The sequence below is a fragment of the Medicago sativa genome, chromosome 5, assembly GCF_051527215.1.
Source record: "Medicago sativa cultivar Bolivia chromosome 5, Bolivia_mono, whole genome shotgun sequence".
Lineage (NCBI taxonomy): Eukaryota > Viridiplantae > Streptophyta > Magnoliopsida > Fabales > Fabaceae > Medicago > Medicago sativa.
The window spans coordinates 59085994-59104908 of record NC_140753.1 but is presented as its reverse complement, the minus strand read 5'-3'; the positions used below and the strand labels follow the sequence as shown (position 1 = coordinate 59104908).

The 18915-nt window shown below is 31.8% G+C and overlaps 2 protein-coding genes across 3 annotated transcripts; both read left to right on the top strand.

Moving 5' to 3' along the window:
• The first annotated feature begins 1579 nt into the window (after positions 1–1579).
• LOC146923551 (metal tolerance protein 4-like) lies at positions 1580–5213 on the top strand. The gene is made up of 7 exons (XM_085708711.1): positions 1580–1856; positions 3133–3302; positions 3389–3587; positions 3734–3912; positions 4247–4397; positions 4608–4738; positions 4898–5213. The coding sequence occupies exons 1-7, from the start codon at positions 1673–1675 to the stop codon at positions 5069–5071; spliced, it is 1188 nt and encodes a 395-aa protein (XP_085564837.1). The 5' UTR covers positions 1580–1672; the 3' UTR covers positions 5072–5213.
• A 2947-nt stretch (positions 5214–8160) lies between these two features.
• On the top strand, positions 8161–16982 carry LOC146923550 (putative LRR receptor-like serine/threonine-protein kinase At1g06840). 2 transcript variants are annotated; one of them, XM_085708710.1, is made up of 20 exons: positions 8161–8915; positions 9023–9173; positions 9341–9412; positions 9603–9674; positions 9886–10029; positions 10173–10244; positions 10534–10605; positions 11323–11397; positions 11622–11690; positions 12165–12233; positions 12393–12464; positions 12680–12766; positions 13078–13149; positions 13402–13883; positions 14002–14160; positions 14543–14826; positions 15272–15323; positions 15706–15956; positions 16127–16261; positions 16440–16982. In XM_085708710.1, exons 1-20 carry the CDS (start codon positions 8813–8815, stop codon positions 16788–16790), a joined length of 2844 nt encoding a protein of 947 aa, XP_085564836.1. In that variant the 5' UTR covers positions 8161–8812; the 3' UTR covers positions 16791–16982. The 2 variants fall into 2 exon arrangements, with proteins under 2 accessions (XP_085564836.1, XP_085564835.1); XM_085708709.1 differs by having other exon boundaries at positions 15272–15329.
• Positions 16983–18915: the final 1933 nt, after the last annotated feature.

The following is an 18915-nucleotide window of genomic DNA, read 5'->3' as shown; positions in this document are numbered from 1 at the left end:
TTTATCTGAAGTATTTTGGCTGTGATTTGAAGTTTTGGTTAAATATGTGGTTTTATATGCATTTTTTTTTTTTTTGGCAAGAATTTTTATATGTTGTTTTATATATGATCTGTGTTACAAGCTCCAGATTCACGATCTTGGGACAGGACTCTGACTTCGTTGATAGGGGGAGACAAATATGATTTGGTCAAAAATTATTTTGTATCAAACCAAATAATGCCATTTGTAGCATTTTGACATTGGTTGGATCAAATGTTAATAGGGAAAAGGATGTATTCTGAAATGCACAAGGGAAATATATGTATTTATTTATGATTTTTTATTGTGATTACAATTATTTTATTTTCTAAATTGTGAAAACTATGTGAAGATGTGTGTATGGATGTATCTTCGCGGTGTCTTATTTTTAACAAAAAATCATATTTTCCTACTGGTGTTGAACTCATTTAATGATCACTTGTTCATCAACGATTGAATTATTGAACCGTAAGCTAGTATTAGCTTTGTAACCTGAACAATTTTGGATTAAATACCAGGACACTAGTGTCCAATCCTTCCAGCAAGTAAAATTAAAGTAAATATTTTGATGAGGATGGGTCGATTATTATACTAGTTCAAGCCAAAATGTTTGGTTTTCTAATCATGGGTAACACAAGTTTGACATTAATTAGATTACAAGTTTAATCAGTCCAAACAATCTAGTTTTCAAATTATTGTTATTGTTCCTTAAAAAAAAAAAAATTGTTATGTCATTGAAAATTTGATAGCTTTGCTACCACGTTTTCTAAATTATGATTGTAGTGCTGCGTGAATTGCAGCAATTAGCATGCTTTTTTTTTAAAATAATATATATTTAAGTGTGTCTAGTTAGTTATCAAATTTTATTGAAAAAAATAGGTCAATGATTGATTCATATATATATATATATATATATATATATATATATATATATATATATATAGATGTATTTGATTATGTGTATATCGGGGATTAATAAATCTTAATTTATTTATTTTTTAAGGAAAATCTTTATTTATTGATTAATGTTTTTCTTCCTCTATCCATAATTCAAATACCTTTTTCACAAATTAGTTTATATAGTTGCACACAAATGATATTAGGTTTAAGGGTTTGTTTGTTTCAAGTTTACCAAATTTATTTCTATGAATAACATTCTTTGGAAATGAGAATGAAACTCTCACATAATAATTTCTTTTTTTGAGTAGTTTAGTGATCAAAAGTTCACCTCTTGAGGTGAATAAAATGGAAAATTCTGAATTCAAATCTCGACGTTTATATATTACAATGTCTCTGCCAGTGTGACCCATATTACTTTTATAAACTAGAAAGTTTTTCTTTATGTAAATAACCATATATGTAACCCAAAAAAAAAAAAAAAAAAACCCAATACTAATTTTATTTGACCTTTTCTACTTCAGTTTTATAATCTATGACTATGATTACATATTTCATTGTTAATTGTTTCGTTGCGGCATGATTTTGTGCCTACACTGTTTGACAAAAAGTTTCCTTTAAATAAATTATACCCATAAATAATTTTGATAAATATAGAAACATTTGATGCAGTTATTATTATTGGGTTACACGCATATACATATATGTGGTGACCACTAGCACTATACTAGTATATACTATACTGTAGCAGTGATCAATGGAGGGAAATTCAAGTTCAAGGCCATTATTGGGCAACCAGAATCATAATATGAACTCTTTCAACTCACTTACAACAACTTTCTTATCCAAGCTGCCTGATAAGGTCCATTCTTTGACCCTCCACACTGACTCTTCCTTTGACTTTGATCCTCATTTCTCTACATCTACAAGCTTAAGCAAAGGTCAATCTCTCACTCCTTTAATCATGTATGAAACATACTTTTTTACTAGATTGAAAGTTGTATTAATCTCTAGTCATAATTAGATTTATATATCTTGTTCATAAAGTTTTCTTTTTTTTAATTTATTAAAGTGGCACTAATGATCATTTTACGACAATTCTTGAGGGAATTCGAACCGAATACTTTGTTACAAGACTAAACTCTTACCGTTGAGCTAGCACCTCAAGTATCTTGTTCATGAAGTTTATTTGGATATAAAGTTTATTCATAACATTTTAAAGATCCATGAAAAAAAAATTATGATTACATTGACAACAAATTCAAAATCAAGAATAAAGAGCCATGTTTAAAAAAATTAAAAATTGTATTGAATATTGTGGTAAGAATAGAACATAGAGGATGCTGAATTTGAAAAGGGATTTTGATGTTATAATCATGCAATAACGTGAAACAATCTACCAAGTACCCTGTTAATTTTTTTTGATTGTATATTCAATCTGATTACTTGAGGAATACTTTATATCAGAGCTGTAGAAACAGTTTCTTCATTATTATAACACGTTCAAAGTAGTTTGAATCTAAGTATCCTCCCTAGAAGAATTCAATGATCTTAGTCACGTATCGCTCGGAGAACAACTGAGTGCTCTTTAAGCACAAGACACAAGTAATTCCTTGAGATATAGAGTAATTGAAGGTGTTTTTCATGCATAAAACAATTAAACTAACAATGGATGAAATGAGGCAAGTGGTAGTCAAAACAATACATTGTAGCGAAATATATCCTCGCAAGTATTTCTAGAAGGCCATACACCTTAGCGATATTGTTTGATCCGAGTTGGGTCGCGAATGATGGCTGGTGATGTTGAAGTGCAATGGAAGATAACCAATGGGAGCTCTCAGACAAGGGGTTGTGTACTTTCATGTACTTGGACGCTCAAATCAGCCAGAAAATGAGGTGAGTGTGAGGTAGTAAAGTGGTGTCCATCACATGGTGATTGTTCCCATAAGAGTGATACATGTGTGAGTGATGTTGGACCTTAGACGAAGAGGTCCAGGTAAGGAGGAGATTGTTGATTTCTTCAACACATTGCATCAATCTAGATTATATCATTCTTTATGTTTTACACATGATAAACAAATTTGAATTTGAAGCAACACCCTATTTTGATCCAATATTTACTACTCCACTTATACTGCTTTAATAGTATATTCTCTGTGTCATATAACACAAATCACAGTGTTTAAGGTAACATGTTTTATGTCTCAAAATTTATAGGAGAGAAAGAGTACTATGAAAGACAATTTGCTACTCTAAAATCATTTGAGGAAGTTGACTCCATAGTAATGTCGGATTCCATTGATGTAGAAGACATAGAAAAACAGGCTCAACATGAACTAGCGATGAAGATTTCTAACTATGCAAATGCAGTTTTATTGGCATTAAAGGTGATATTCCTTAAGATGTTTATATTCCTTTGAACATACTTGCTTAGCTTGCACAGTTAAATAACAACATGCATATACATGTCTAGATTTATGTGACAATTAGGACTGGATCTATGGCTATTGCTGCTTCAACATTGGATTCTCTGCTTGACTTCATGGCTGGTGGCATACTTTGGTTCACTCACATTTCAATGAAGACCATAAATATGTACAAATACCCTATTGGAAAGTTGAGAATGCAGCCAGTAGGAATAATTATCTTTGCAGCTGTTATGGCAACACTTGGTGTGTCCAAATCTCTTTATCTATTACTTACATTCAAACTGTTCATTAAGTATAACCGCCAATTAATCCGTGTAAAGAATCTTTACGCTGCCAATTAATCATAATCGTCATATCATTAAATCACATCTTAACAAATCTCGCTACAGGCTTTCAGGTATTAACGACTGCTGTCGAACAGCTAATACAAAATGATCCTTCTGAGAAAATGTCTTATGATCAACTAGTATGGATGTACTCTATTATGATATTTGCAACATTGGTGAAGCTTGCACTTTGGTTTTACTGCAAAAACTCAGGAAACAAGATTGTTCTTGCCTATGCAGATGTATGGTCGCCTTTTCTTGTGATAAGTTGCTTTATAAATTGAGTTTGTTTGGACTAACTTATTTGAGCTTATCTACTAGCATAAACAAGTGAGTCTATTTGGGAGAGCTTATGGAAATAGCATAAGACATGCTCATAAGTTGTTTTTAACTTATATTCATCATCTCTCTAGGATAGCTTATGAAACCAGTTCATATCGTATCTGAAAATAATATGCTTTTTTATTCTTTATTATTGAAATAACTTATACATAGGCACTTATGTGATAAGGATTTATTATTCAAACAGCGCCGACATAAGTTGTGTTGCCGTCTCTAACAAATACTAACTTGCAGGATCATCACTTTGATGTTGTAACAAATGTGGTTGGATTAGTTGCAGCTGTTCATGGTGATAAATTTTACTGGTGGATTGACCCTATTGGTGCTATTTTACTTGCAATTTACACTATTTCGAATTGGTCTGGTACTGTTATGGAAAATGCAGGTAGAATTCATTTACTACTCCCTCCATCTTTATTTAATTGTTTTGTTCAAAAAAAAATCTTTATTTAATTGTCGATTTTGCAGAAAATTTGTCCGTTTTTAATTGTCATTTTCGAAGTTCATTGCCGCATTAACTATTATTTCTTCGATAATAGACTTCACTTTAAATACGTGGTGTATGAATATTGATGCTAGATACTTTCTTATGCAGTTTCACTAGTGGGACAATCTGCACCTCCTGAACTTCTGCAGAAGCTAACATACCTTGTCATAATGCACTCTCAAATTAAGCGCATTGATACTGTTCGCGCTTACTCATTTGGAGTTCTATACTTCGTAGAGGTTTGTATCCAAACTTAAATCACTTTTAGTACTACTAACTCTAAAAATGTAAATCTGTAACCTCGATTTTATGTATGATATGGTATAACTTTTCTATATCACATAACAGTTTGACATTGATATGTTTTACTTCATAATTTTGGTTCAAATGTAAAACAGGTTGACATTGAACTACCAGAGGATTTACCCTTAAAAGAAGCACATATCATTGGAGAAAGTCTACAGATAAATCTTGAGAAACTTCCGGAAGTTGAGCGAGCGTTTGTTCATCTAGACTTCGAATGCGAACACAAACCAGAACACTCGGTTCTTAGTAGACTACCAGATAGTTAGCCTTTAAGTACATTATTTGATTGAGTTTAATGTCAATGAATGACATGCGTGAATTTATTCTAAGAAAATGAATGAAAAGTGTGAATTTATTCTAAGAAAATGTGAATTTCTTCAAATGAATGTGATTTTTAAAGTTTTATTAGTTTTTTTTTTTCTTTAAACAATTGGAGTATATTTCAGTAATGAAGTACTGCAGGTGAAAGAATAATTTGCGGAGTAGTATGGAGTCTAATAGAGTCTATAGAGTCTATTAGAGTCTATTAGATTTATTAGTAAAAATCTATGTAGTAGTTAACCTAATACAACAGTCTATTAGAGTCTTCCCTCTAACTTCAAGTTAACCTGATACAAAGACCTCTATATATATTATACAATGTTTCTACCAATATTAATTGAGTGTTCAATCAGCACAATTAACCACAATTTTAAAAGTCATTAACAATGATTTTTTGGGTTTTCAATTATACAAAAGGCAATACAGAGACACGCGCATTCAAATATATACATGATTTAAAAATAAAAAATAATAATTTGACAAAACTTTCAAAACAAATATTTTAAAAGATATTTAGGTGTCTATTTGAGTTTTAGATAATGCGGTATGTAAGGGTCAAAGTTCGAACTCTAGATTTACTATTTATTCTTCTAGATCAATTTCTAGTCAGTTTAGTTTTGTTTGTGAGTTTGGAGGGGGAGAATGACTTTGGGGTGAGAAATATAATGGAAAATTGGAGAAAAAAAAAATTCAAATTTTTTGAAATAGTATTTTTTTTAGAGAGTGATAAACAAATGCTTATGATTAATATATTTTTTTTTTGAAAGAATGATTAATATATTTTTAATTTTAAGAATATTATAACAAAATAGATTATATTTGAAGAATTCATATTAAACCCCCCCAAACTCTTCTTCAATACAATTTTTTAGTTCTCCAAATGGGGAGAGTTTTAAATTTTGAAGAAAAATAAATCCTCCTCTCAATGTCTTTTATTTCTTCCACCTACTCCTTCCTCTTTTTTTAAACTTTTCTTCCACTTCCCCTCCAAACTCGCAAACAAAACCTAAGGCTGCTTCCTTAAATAAAAAATAAAATAAAAAGACACATAGGTTTAACAAGTTCACTTGCCTGCTTTTTTTTTACCCAAAACTCTTTTGAATTGAACAATTATTTAAAAACAGCGTGAATAGACCGACTTTGAAACTTAACTATTTAATTGATTAATTCATATGCATCACATCACAATATAAAAAATGGTACGATGTCAACTAATAATATAGGTTAAACCAGTACAAATATTTGACTAATAATTTTTTTAATCTATATCATAAAAATCAGTTAAGTAATTTGTAATTGATTGAAAATGTAAAACGATTTATAGTTAGTTCATTCAAATTAATCTCAAAGGTACTTAACTCATGTTTATTTTAGACAATTTGTTATAGATGTAATTTTGATATACTTTTATGAAATAATTTGGTTTCTTCTTTATTATAATTTTATTATAGATTAAATATTTTAAATATTATTCTTTAAATACTTTTAAGAGAAACACAAATAGTAGATATAAGAAAAACATAATTCATGATTGAAAATGCATTCAACTATACATGTTAAACTAGACTACTAAGTTGAAAACTATACATGTTAAACTAGACTACTATTAAGGTTTTTCTAGGCTGTTTTTGAAGAATTGTGACTAATTTACCCAACAATAAGTGAAAATTAGTCACATGAATAAATTTACTAATAAAAAAAAAATTAGTTCATGGATAAGACTTGCAAATTTATTCATTCGACTAATTTTAATCTAAGTGTTTCATAAACTATCCACAATTCTTTAAAGATAACATATACCTCACTATTCATTAATATGGTTGAATAAACATAAATACGTGAACTATCTTGTTCCCCCTTCTACTAACAATTATTTTTGTAAAAGATAATCAAAATAATTATTTCATTTTCAGCAACAACAAAATAAAACAAATCATTTTTTAACAAATATAATTAAAACATAGAAAATTATTTTTAAAATATATAAACAACGGCTCTATTATCAAAGGATGAAATCACGCTATATATGCAGAAAATAATTAAAATAATTCAATGTCATGGTAAGACTTTCTGATCGGTCACCTTCTGTCACGTAGATTTGAGGTAGTTATCTGGCTTCTTTGTTTATAAATTATATAATTTAAAATCTTTCAACCAAAAATTATTAATAATTATTGTAAATAATAAACAATAAAGTAACCCATAAAAAAATAAAGAAACAATATACAAAAGAAGAGTTGATTTCCCTTCAAAAAAAGAGTTTGTTTTTTTCTTCTTATATAGCCTTTTTTTTTTTTTTGAAATATTTTCTTCTTATAGCTAGAATGACGTTTAATGTGTTGAATGAAAAGCACAGATATATTTAACGTCTAGCAATAGAGAAGAAAACTTAATCTTGGATCAGAAAAATCAAATCAAACCTTATTAGTTGAAATTGTTTTTGGAAGAGACCGTGTCATCATATTTAAGCGTTATTAGGTTTATTAGTTTGAACTTTGACAACATATAAATGGAATTTACGTGTAAGTTGTAATTTATGTTATCATTGAAATCAACACAACATTTCATTATCTTAACAAATGTGCAAAATTTATACGAGATATTTAAAATGAACCAGATAGAGTATTTATTTTTATTTATTTATTTAATTTCAGGCAACCAAATCACACCAACACTTTATATTATAGAGATTAAATTAATAATTCATGACTGATCAAATGAAGCTCTTTCTTATGATTCCAGAAAGTCAAAATGATCAACCACATTATTATAAAGTAAAAATGCACTTCCTTGTCAACGTTTAATTTGCTGTGTAATATTTAATATTTTACAATACCTTACTCATGCATTCACCTTGATTAATTAAGAGCTACATTACATGAACGAAACGTAAGTGATGGCAGCATTCTCCCACTACATTGATGACCTGGTCAAAATTCTACAACTAAGAAATTTTCAATGCTGATCTTTTCTACTTTGATTAAAAATTTTGGTGTTATCTATATAAATGCATCCAAATCACTATGATCTATTTGCACTGTTGCTTTTGTGCTACTTTCCATCAGGTAATTTGTTGTTGTACGATAGATAGATATAGCTGCAGGGTTTTCTTGATAAAGAAGTAAGGTTTTGGAGTCTGTTTGGATTGACATTTTTGAGTTTATCTACTGACATAAGTACCTGTGAGACAATTTGGAAGAAGTTATAGAAACAAAATATGACATGCCTATAAGTTGTTTTCATTTTATTTCCATAAGTTCTTCAGGATAGCTTATGGAAACAGCTTATAGCTTATATGAAAATATTTTCGTTATATAATTTTTTGATAAATAAATAGTTTATACATAAACACTTGTACGGTAAATTTTTAATTATATTGTTGTTGTTGTGATAATGGTCGCTTTGCGATCCTTGATTATGGAAGATCATGACTGTGAAGCCTTAATCGTAGTCGCGTTTTGATTGTGAAAATAAATAGATAAATAAAACTATGATGTCGCAGTCCAAATCGTGGTCGCGGGCTTATTTTATAAAAGCATGCTAGAAGCATGTACCAACTTGGTTGTTTTTTAAAGCATAGCTATGAATGTGTTCTAACTGGTTTTGTTGTTCAGGGAAAAAAATTAAAGTACCTTGCTAAGTTCAAATAGATATTTAAGAGGTGTGGTGATTTCTGCTTTTGTGGGATGAAGTATTTTCTGAAGGGCTGTAAATTTGAAGTTGTTCTATGCTTTCTGTTCTGCTGCTGTTTTCTATTAGCTGCAAGTCAGAGAACTGACCCTACTGAAGGTAACTTTTTTCTTCTTCTTTTGTATGGTGTATCATATATTCTACTGTTTGTTCGACGCAATATATTCTATTGTTGACATGATGATTTTATTTTCACTAACTTGCAGTTGACACATTGAGAACCATATGGGACAAGTTGATTGATGTTAATGGAAATTTGAGCAACTGGAATCGCGGAGACCCATGTAGATCCAAGTGGACGGGAGTTCTGTGCTCGAATACAACATTAGAAGATGGCTTTCTACATGTTCAACGATTGTATGATATGCTTCTTTTTTCCATTGAAATAGTCCTAAATGCCTAAATAGTTTGGAATGTATTTTTCAGCTTTTTCGTTCGTCTCTCTCTTATGCATTTTGATTTTCCGTTGTTAGTGGATCGAAGTATCGCTTATACTCTGATGGTAATATATTAATTATGTGCAGGCATCTAATGAATATGAGCTTGGCTGGAACTTTGGTACCGGAGATTGGCAATTTATCTCATCTGGAAATATTGTAAGCTATGACTGCATTCATGTTTCTAATTCAACTATGTTACAAATAAACAGATTTCAATATTGTTATTGCTAGTTTTCAATTTTGCTCAAGAATATTGCAGATTTGATTTATGTGAACATTTGCATCATGTAGTACATTTCAATTACCTTATTCCTCTAATCTGAACTTTTACTTGTATTCATCAAAGGGACTTTATGTGGAACAACATAACCGGGAATATTCCAAAGGAAATCGGCAAGATCAAAACTTTAAAGCTCTTGTAAGTTGAGATCCCTCTACGCGATCTAATTTCATGCTAAATATTAGTGACGCTAAAACTAGAAATGTATTATACTTTTTTCCGTCTCAAATTTTTGTCGTTAGTTCAATTTTTCAGTAGCGTTACACATATTAGTACATAAACAAAATCGTTGTGTATCTAATCATAACATTGTTTCTACTATACTTCTCATGAAATAATCTTTTTGTAGACTGTTGAATGGAAATCAATTAATAGGTCATTTGCCAGAAGAGCTTGGCTATCTTCCAGTCTTGAACAGAATGCAAATTGATCAGAACAATATTACCGGACCAATACCTTTATCATTTGCAAACCTGACAAATGCACAACACTTGTAATGTTCTTTACATTGATTCATACAGTTCTAACATTTTCTACTCTTGCTACTTTACTTCTTTTTTATTACTCTCCAACTTTGTTATTTTTCTTAGAAGAATGGTGAGAATAATGCTTTAATCTTTTCCCTTAATGGAACAGTCACATGAACAACAATTCACTTAGTGGTCAAATTCCACCACAGCTTTCTGGCTTACGAAACCTTCTTCACCTGTAAGTAATATATTTGTCGACCGTTAAAATATTTTGATTTTTTTAAGATTAAATATGTTTTTAGTCCTTGTAAAATTTACAATTTTTGTTTTTTGTCCCAATGTCCACTCTTTAGTACCTAAGAATTACAAAACTGCATATTGTTTTGTAACTTTTCAGACTGAAAAGTAGATATGGAAAACAAAATTCGAAATAATTATAAGGACTAAATATATATTTAACCATATTTCAAATACTTCATTAATAACTTTCCTGATTATGTTGACGAAATGTATCTCTTGACCTGCAGTCTTCTTGACCACAACAATTTATCAGGAAAGCTCCCAGATGAGCTTGCTGAGATGCCAAGCCTAAAGATACTGTATGATTTATTTATTCTTATATGTTACGTATGTTTGCTTGTATGTTTGTAAGCTCTTTGGTTTTCATTTTGTTTTAGATTAGTATAGCACATATTCTTTATTAAATCAAAGTTATTTCACCATGTACGATTCTTTTTGCCAAGCCTAAACAATATCTTCATTTTGGTTAAGAGTTATACTGGTTGTCCATTCTTTTTTCATAACATGTACGATTTTACCATGCCATGTGAATCTTCATATGTCTCAAGAGATAAATAGATAAAAATAACCGAAATAAGAGTCACCACAACGAGTAGGGTGCTATAAAGATATTGTTAGATTCTATTTAAGTTCTTGGTTTTTGCTGCCTCAAGTAGAAGTAGTACTAGTAACCAAGAAAATAAAAGAAAAAGAAGACACGTGGCCACTGAGTCTCAAACTTAGAGACTAGAATAATCAGGGTTTGAAATAAAAGGTCTGCGATCTGAACCTCGACATAATGGTTTATGATGTTTCCAAAACCAAACTTCGCCGCAATTAGATCACATTTAAAACCTTGAGTACAATTGGACTTGAGAGAGTGTGTAGGAGAATGAGAACTGAATAGATGCTACTTTTGTCATTGTAGAGCTTTTATAACCTCTTTTTAAATGTTTGATGCTTTAACATTATTAACTGAATGCATAAATATATTTTGCTTGCACATAGATTTTTAAAGTATTCTCTTGTTCTGGCAGTCAACTTGATAACAATAACTTTGGTGGAAATAGCATTCCAGATTCTTATGGCAACATGTCAAAATTATTGAAATTGTAAGTGCATTCTATGATGATACCATGTGTGCTAAGTACATTCCAATATAAGGAGTGAAACCATGGTGCTTGAACCATTACTTAAATGTTTTAGTTTGAAATGCCAATTCGAGATAATAAAACCTTTGTGATTTCTTGTGCAAAGGAATTTAAATTAGAGAAAACAATATTGAATATTGTTTCATAGAGATATTAGTGTAATATCGCTTACTTTTTCTAACCAGGAGCCTTAGGAACTGCAATTTGACAGGACCAATTCCTGATTTCAGCAGGATACCACACCTTGGCTATCTGTAAGTCCATTCATCTCATTTCAATTCAGTTTATTAGCAATTTGGAGGATTCTGTTTTAAGTTGTTGCACTGCACTTGACAAAAGCACTAGTAGTGTGGTATAAGTGTTGTTTGGATAATCAGTTTAAGTAAAGCGCTTGTAGCATAAGAGCTTATCATATAAGTGCTTATGCATACACTATTTCAATAACAAAAGATAAAATAAAGTCAAGATGTTTTCATATATAAGCTATAAGATGTTTTCATAAGCTATCTTTGAGAGCTTATATAAAAAAGCTGAAAACAACTTATGGAAATGTCATAAGTTGTATTCATAAGTTCTCTATAACAGTCTCACAAGTTCTTACATCAGTAGTTAAGCTCAAATAAGGCAAGCCAAACACGGCCAAAAGTGAATATTTAGAGTTATAGGTTTAGAAACAGTCCAAGACTGATAGTGAGGTTTTTATTGACAATTGTTTGTTTGTATTGCAGTGACCTCAGTCTCAATCATTTCAATGAACCTATTCCTACTAATAAGCTATCTGAAAATATCACAACCATGTAAGACCTTCTATTGCTATGATAGTATCTTCATTCGATTATTTGTATTCCCGATGTGGAAATTTTCCTCCCATGTACAATAGTCAAGGGAAATCTACAGAATGAATATGATAGCATGAACTTGTATAATCTTATTTTTTACCTTTGAAATTTGTGCAGTGATTTATCAAATAATAAGCTTAATGGAACTATTCCATCTTACTTTTCTGATCTTCCGCATCTTCAGAAATTGTAAGTTATCTTTTGTTTCATCCTTTTGTTCTTCTGCATGAAATGTTCTTGTATACTATAGACCAAATAACATTAATATGAGATCACCTTATCTTGCTTATAAACCATATTCTGTTACATTTCTTAGTCAATAATCAATATATTCTTAATTTATAGTTTTATTAATCGTGCTATAAAATCAACGACTTTTTAACACATTACTTGCCCTATGACAGGTCAATTGCAAACAATGCACTGAGTGGCAGTGTTCCCTCTTCCATTTGGCAGAACAAAACTTTAAATGGAACAGAAAGACTTCTCTTGTAAGATGCACAATGATAATTGCACCGTTATTCTCTTATAGATTTGTAATTTGGAGCATGCATATTGTTAGAACCCTGGTTCAAAAAGAACAGATACAAAAACGCAAACAGAAAACACACAAGATTGGCTGCAGTAGCTTTCAATTATTCAAGCTTAGGGTTTTAGATATTACAACTTGCGTTTAAATATTATGGTTCAGTTTATAAGATTAACCCTGAACTGTACCACATTCTCTTAGTATTAGGTATCTTGAATTCTTATTGTGTTTTGTTTTTCTTTTGTAATGTTTTCTGTATCGATGAACCTGCAGGGACATGCAAAATAATCAACTTACAAGCATATCCGGAAGTACAACAGATCTTCCTTCAAATGTCACACTCATGTATGTTTATAAACTTATTTTCTGATTTTAGTACTGAAATCTCAGGTCGGTCTGTATGGAAAAACATTTGTTATGAGAGATAAGTCAACTTAAATAGCTATTTGTACCTTGAGGGATTAGTTCATGGATCCCAACTGAGAGTGTACCTTTGTGCTCCTAAAAGAAGAATAAATTATGATTGGTATCCCTATGATATAGATCCAAACTTGTTGATCATTTTCTTTAACATTAATAATTACATTTTTTTTTCAGGCTTGAGGGGAATCCTATATGCTCAAATAACAACACCTTAGTTCAATTCTGTGGATCTAACGGTGAAAATGATATGAATGGTAACTCCATTGTAAACTGTCCAAGTCAACCATGCCCTCCTCCGTATGAATACTCTGCGCAGTGTGTCTGTGCCGTGCCATTGCTAATTCATTATCGATTGAAAAGTCCAGGATTTTCAGATTTCCATACATATGTGGAGGCATTTGTAAGCTTCTTAGCAAGTGGACTTAACATACATAGTAATCAGCTATTCATTAATAATTTCATGTGGGAAGAAGGTCGATTGAGAATGTACTTGAAGCTTTTTCCTGAATATGTTGATAATACAAGCTCTCATATTTTCAATGAAAGCGAGGTTATTCGGCTAAGAGACTTGTTCAGAGAATGGGATATCCATGAGAGTGACTTGTTTGGCCCTTATGAACTTCTAGACTTTGTTCTGCTTGATCCTTACAAAGATGGTAAGTAACAAGAAACTTAATGTCACTAGAATTCAATAATGAATCTGCTGCTGCATACTGCTACAAACCATATTTCATCGATAAATACAGTTGAACTCATTATTTATTATTTCTGCAGTGACTTCCTCCTCTTCAAGTTCAGGAATAAGCAAAGGTGCATTGGCTGGAATTGTCTTAGGTGCAATTGCCGGTTCAGTTACATTATCTGCAATTGTTGCCATTCTTATATTGAAAACACGCTTGAAAGATTACCGTACAATTTCCAGACGACGTAACTGTGAGTACATTGAGGCAACATATAGGGTGGGAAAATGTCTCGTATAGTCTACGGTGGACCAATGCTTGAAAATGTTTTGAAACTTGAGCAGCAATCAATATCTCTCTTAGTTTTCTCTTGTTTTAATCGAATCAATGGCGATCAGTTCATTGTATCGGTTGTAAGGATGTGGAGGACCCTGAACTTCTATTTAAAGATTGAGATGTTGGTCATCATCGAAGTTTTGAACAATTTTCAAGCTTTAGTCCTCTATAAACCACATGAGACACTTCTCTACTCTAGCAATTTTCATAACAATTAAATCTTTTTATTCTGACCATGTCTTATGGGCGTGAATTTCTTTATCGAACTGTATCATAAGTAGACTTGTAATTTTTCACAGCTTCTAAGGTCTCAATAAAAATTGATGGTGTAAGGTCATTCAATTATGAAGAAATGGTGTTGGCTACAAACAATTTTAGCCAATCTGCTCAAATTGGACAAGGAGGGTATGGGAAGGTTTATAAAGGTAATCTTCATGATGGAACTGTCGTTGCCATAAAACGTGCACAAGAAGGTTCACTGCAAGGTGAGAGGGAGTTTCTTACAGAAATACAACTGTTATCAAGGTTACATCATCGCAACCTTGTGTCTCTGATTGGTTACTGTGATGAAGATGGTGAACAGGTAACTATTGTACTTAATGAATTTTTGTTATTAATAAGCTTCAGTTATTTTTCGTTCTTGAAAAGAGGAAGCAAATATAATGCATAGAGCAACTTGGTATTTAACCATGACATAAATTTTTATAAGCTAGAACTTAGGATAGGCAAGTCCAAATTCATTTTAATTATCTTGTTCTCATCCCTTCAAAACTTTCTAATTCACAATTAAGGGCGTATTTGAATTGACTTATTTGAGCTTTTACCGGCACAAAACACTTGTTAGACTTGTTCTCATGTCCATTAGTCGTTTTGACAATTTTTTCTTGGTCAGAAGCTGTCTCATCCCTTAAACTTTATTAGATCTTTTGTTATAGAAATTATTCATACATAAGCACTTATATTCCTGAGTATATTCTTCTATAAATTGTTAATTTTTTTCCATCTGGCTTGTTGCTTTATGGTTGCAGATGCTGGTTTATGAATACATGCCAAATGGAACACTAAGGGATCACCTTTCTGTTTCTGGTACATTTTGTGCTCTTGTCATCTTGTTTGTTATATTGTATATTTAATGATAATGTTGATTGCTTTTAACTTCAACTGTACCATGAAACAATATATTTTATTTTCCTTCAACTGTATCTATTTAAAATAGAAAACGTTTGAGTTATCGGCTCAATATTAAGAGTTTGATCTTGCAACCTCAAGGGACAAAGTTCAATTCCCTTCACAAATACTTGCAAAATAATCGTTAGTGTCACATTAATAAATAATAATTTCCTCTTCTACAATATCTTAAAAAATAACTGAAGTACAAAATAATCATGATATTTGATTATATAAAAAAATCATGGATTTCTATGTTTTCTCTTTTAACTTTGTAGTTAATATTGTATGACAGCTAAATCTAAAGAACCTCTTAGTTTTGCCATGAGATTGAAGATTGCTCTAGGATCAGCTAAAGGTCTTGTCTATCTACACACAGAAGCTGATCCTCCAATATTTCACAGAGATGTCAAAGCTAGCAACATATTACTAGACTCAAAATTCATAGCAAAAGTTGCTGATTTTGGACTTTCAAGACTAGCTCCAGTTCCAGATATTGAAGGCAACTTGCCTGGCCATGTATCTACAGTTGTAAAGGGGACCCCGGTAAGGTTACCATGAACATATTTACTTTTGAAGTCTTATTAAAATGTATAAAACCAAAATACAAAAAAAAATATATATTGGAAATTATTTTAATACATTGGTTAGGCTGATTTTATGTCACCCTATCAATGACTTGTTTTCATTGTTTGTTCACTGTTTAAAACATACAGGGTTATCTTGATCCAGAGTATTTTTTAACTCGCAAGTTGACTGACAAGAGTGATGTTTATAGTCTTGGTGTTGTATTTCTTGAGCTTGTGACTGGAAAGCCACCAATCTTCCACGGTGAAAATATTATTAGACAGGTATGTCATGTCATAGCTCAATTTTAATGGTGTGATATTTAAATAGTTTACACGAAGTCATAAATTCAAACCTTATTGTCTCCATTGTACATTTGTACGCATCTTACTAATGTTCCTTAACCATTACTCATCGCTTAAAGTATTACGATAATATAATGATTAATACTTTTTTTTTTAGGTTAAACTGGCATTCGAATCGGGTGGAGTATTTTCGATTGTTGATAACCGAATGGGATTTTACACTTCTGAGTGTGTTGAAAAGCTTTTGAAATTGGGTTTAAAGTGCTGCAAAGATGAACCAGATGAAAGGCCAAAAATGGCAGAAGTGGCTAGAGAGCTTGAAATCATATTGTCTATGATGCCTGAGTACCATGCCAAAAAGGGAGCTGATTATGACTTAAGTGATTCTGGAACCACATTTAGTTCACAACCCTCATCATCTAATATAAAGACTCCTTTTATAGTTTCAGGAGATATTTTGGGTAGTGACCTTGTTAGTGGTGACATACCTACCATTAGACCAAGATAGATTTTGAAAAAGAATATTGTTTTTGTAAATATGGTTTTGATAGTATGAGAATTACATTGGCTTGTAAATTGAATAGGGAAGCTAATTTTCATTGTTCCTTAAAGTCAACTCTTTTAATACTACCTTGTTGTAAGATAAAATTATGGAGAAATGGCTTGTATTATTTGATTTTGTAGTTCCGTTACTCTCCAATCTGCTATCTTTGTTCGCTTATCTAGAAAAATGTCGTTCGTATTTATTTGTCGTTTTAAAAGTTCAACGAGGAGAGTGTGTGGTCGATCTCCTTATTGCCGAGGCATTTGGAGTGCTTATGGGTCTCAATTTTGTCATCGCGAGCTTTGTTGTTGAGATTGCAACCTCAAGATTGATAGCGAGTTGGTCCTTCTAGCGTTAACTAAGAGGAAAAACTTTCAAGGTTATGTTGGGTCTCTCATTCCATTCTATTTGAAGGTTTTGCCTGAGAAGAAGAAGAAGAAGAAGAAGAAGAAGAAGAAGAAGAAGAAGAAGAAGAAGAAGAAGAAGAAGAAGAAGAAGAAGAAGAAGAAGAAGAAGAAGAAGAAGAAGAAGAAGAAGAAGAAGAAGAAGAAAGAAGAAGAAAGAAGAAGAAGAAGAAGAAGAAGAAGAAGAAGAAGAAGAAGAAGAAGAAGAAGAAGAAGAAGAAGAAGAAGAAGAAGAAGAAGAAGAAGAAGAAGAAGAAGAAGAAGAAGAAGAAGAAGAAGAAGAAGAAGAAGAAGAAGAAGAAGAAGAAGAAGAAGAAGAAGAAGAAGAAGAAGAAGAAGAAGAAGAAGAAGAAGAAGAAGAAGAAGAAGAAGAAGAAGAAGAAGAAGAAGAAGAAGAAGAAGAAGAAGAAGAAGAAGAAGAAGAAGAAGAAGAAGAAGAAGAAGAAGAAGAAGAAGAAGAAGAAGAAGAAGAAGAAGAAGAAGAAGAAGAAGAAGAAGAAGAAGAAGAAGAAGAAGAAGAAGAAGAAGAAGAAGAAGAAGAAGAAGAAGAAGAAGAAGAAGAAGAAGAAGAAGAAGAAGAAGAAGAAGAAGAAGAAGAAGAAGAAGAAGAAGAAGAAGAAGAAGAAGAAGAAGAAGAAGAAGAAGAAGAAGAAGAAGAAGAAGAAGAAGAAGAAGAAGAAGAAGAAGAAGAAGAAGAAGAAGAAGAAGAAGAAGAAGAAGAAGAAGAAGAAGAAGAAGAAGAAGAAGAAGAAAGAAGGTTAATCAATAAAATAAATTAGAATAAAGTAAATAAATAATTTGAATTAAAATTTGCGATTAAATAAATGCGAAAAAAAATGCGATAGCGTGAATTCGAATAAATATTGCGATAGCGTGAATTCAATTAAATATTGCGATAGAGGTTTTGTTACATTACATAAATGAACGATGAAGAAATTGTCTTCACCTTCCAAGTTTGCAACAATTATCTTACTGCTTGAATGGGGCAAATTTCAAACTTGCTAAACGGCGGGACTCCAACGCATTCGATGAGCATCTTGAACGATGGTATTCAGTGCAACGAAATAGAGTCCATTCGCCCGACAACTTGAATACCATCGTTCGAATCTTTAAATCGAATGTTGGAGTCTGTAGATTAACAAGTTTGAATTGCCCCATCCAGTGTAAGACAATTGTTACGGTTGGAATGGGCATTCCAACGCTTCAACAATTGTCTTACCTACGAAATGGGGTAAATTCAAACTTGCCAAACAACATGACTCAAACATTTCGCTGAAACATTCGTGCACTGCAGAAAGAACAATTTTTGTTAGGCTTGCTTTAGATGATGGTATCCGAGTGCCAACGAAATAAGGTCCATTCCTTGACACCTAATACCTTCATCTAAACCCGGCCACAACGAAATTTTAATCTTTTCAAAGGCATGAATGCGGCGAAATGCGTCACCGTTTGGCGAGTTTGAATTACCCCATTTCGAGAGGTAGGAGCAATGTTGTGGTTGGAATGCACCTTAACCGCCTGTGGCCGCGTGCCTCTCAACTGTTGGTGTGTGTGGGCTCTTGGTAGCTGCCACGCCTCGTCTCCCTTGCTGGACTTGCATTTCCGTCACATGATCGTCACGTTTTCGTCATTCTTTAACTCCGCCCAGTGAATGATACGCTCCCCTCGTCGAGCTTTGGACGTTT

Excerpts from the sequence above, each read along its gene's own strand:
- LOC146923551 (XM_085708711.1), top strand. The coding sequence starts at position 1,673 with ATGGAGGGAAATTCAAGTTCAAGGCCATTATTGGGCAACCAGAATCAT. Across the intron at positions 3,913-4,246 it reads TTGTTCTTGCCTATGCAGAT|GATCATCACTTTGATGTTGT; the intron begins GTATGGTCGCCT and ends ACTAACTTGCAG. Across the intron at positions 4,398-4,607 it reads TACTGTTATGGAAAATGCAG|TTTCACTAGTGGGACAATCT; the intron begins GTAGAATTCATT and ends TTTCTTATGCAG.
- LOC146923550 (XM_085708709.1), top strand. The coding sequence starts at position 8,813 with ATGAAGTATTTTCTGAAGGGCTGTAAATTTGAAGTTGTTCTATGCTTT. Across the intron at positions 9,174-9,340 it reads TTTCTACATGTTCAACGATT|GCATCTAATGAATATGAGCT; the intron begins GTATGATATGCT and ends AATTATGTGCAG. Across the intron at positions 10,245-10,533 it reads TTACGAAACCTTCTTCACCT|TCTTCTTGACCACAACAATT; the intron begins GTAAGTAATATA and ends CTTGACCTGCAG.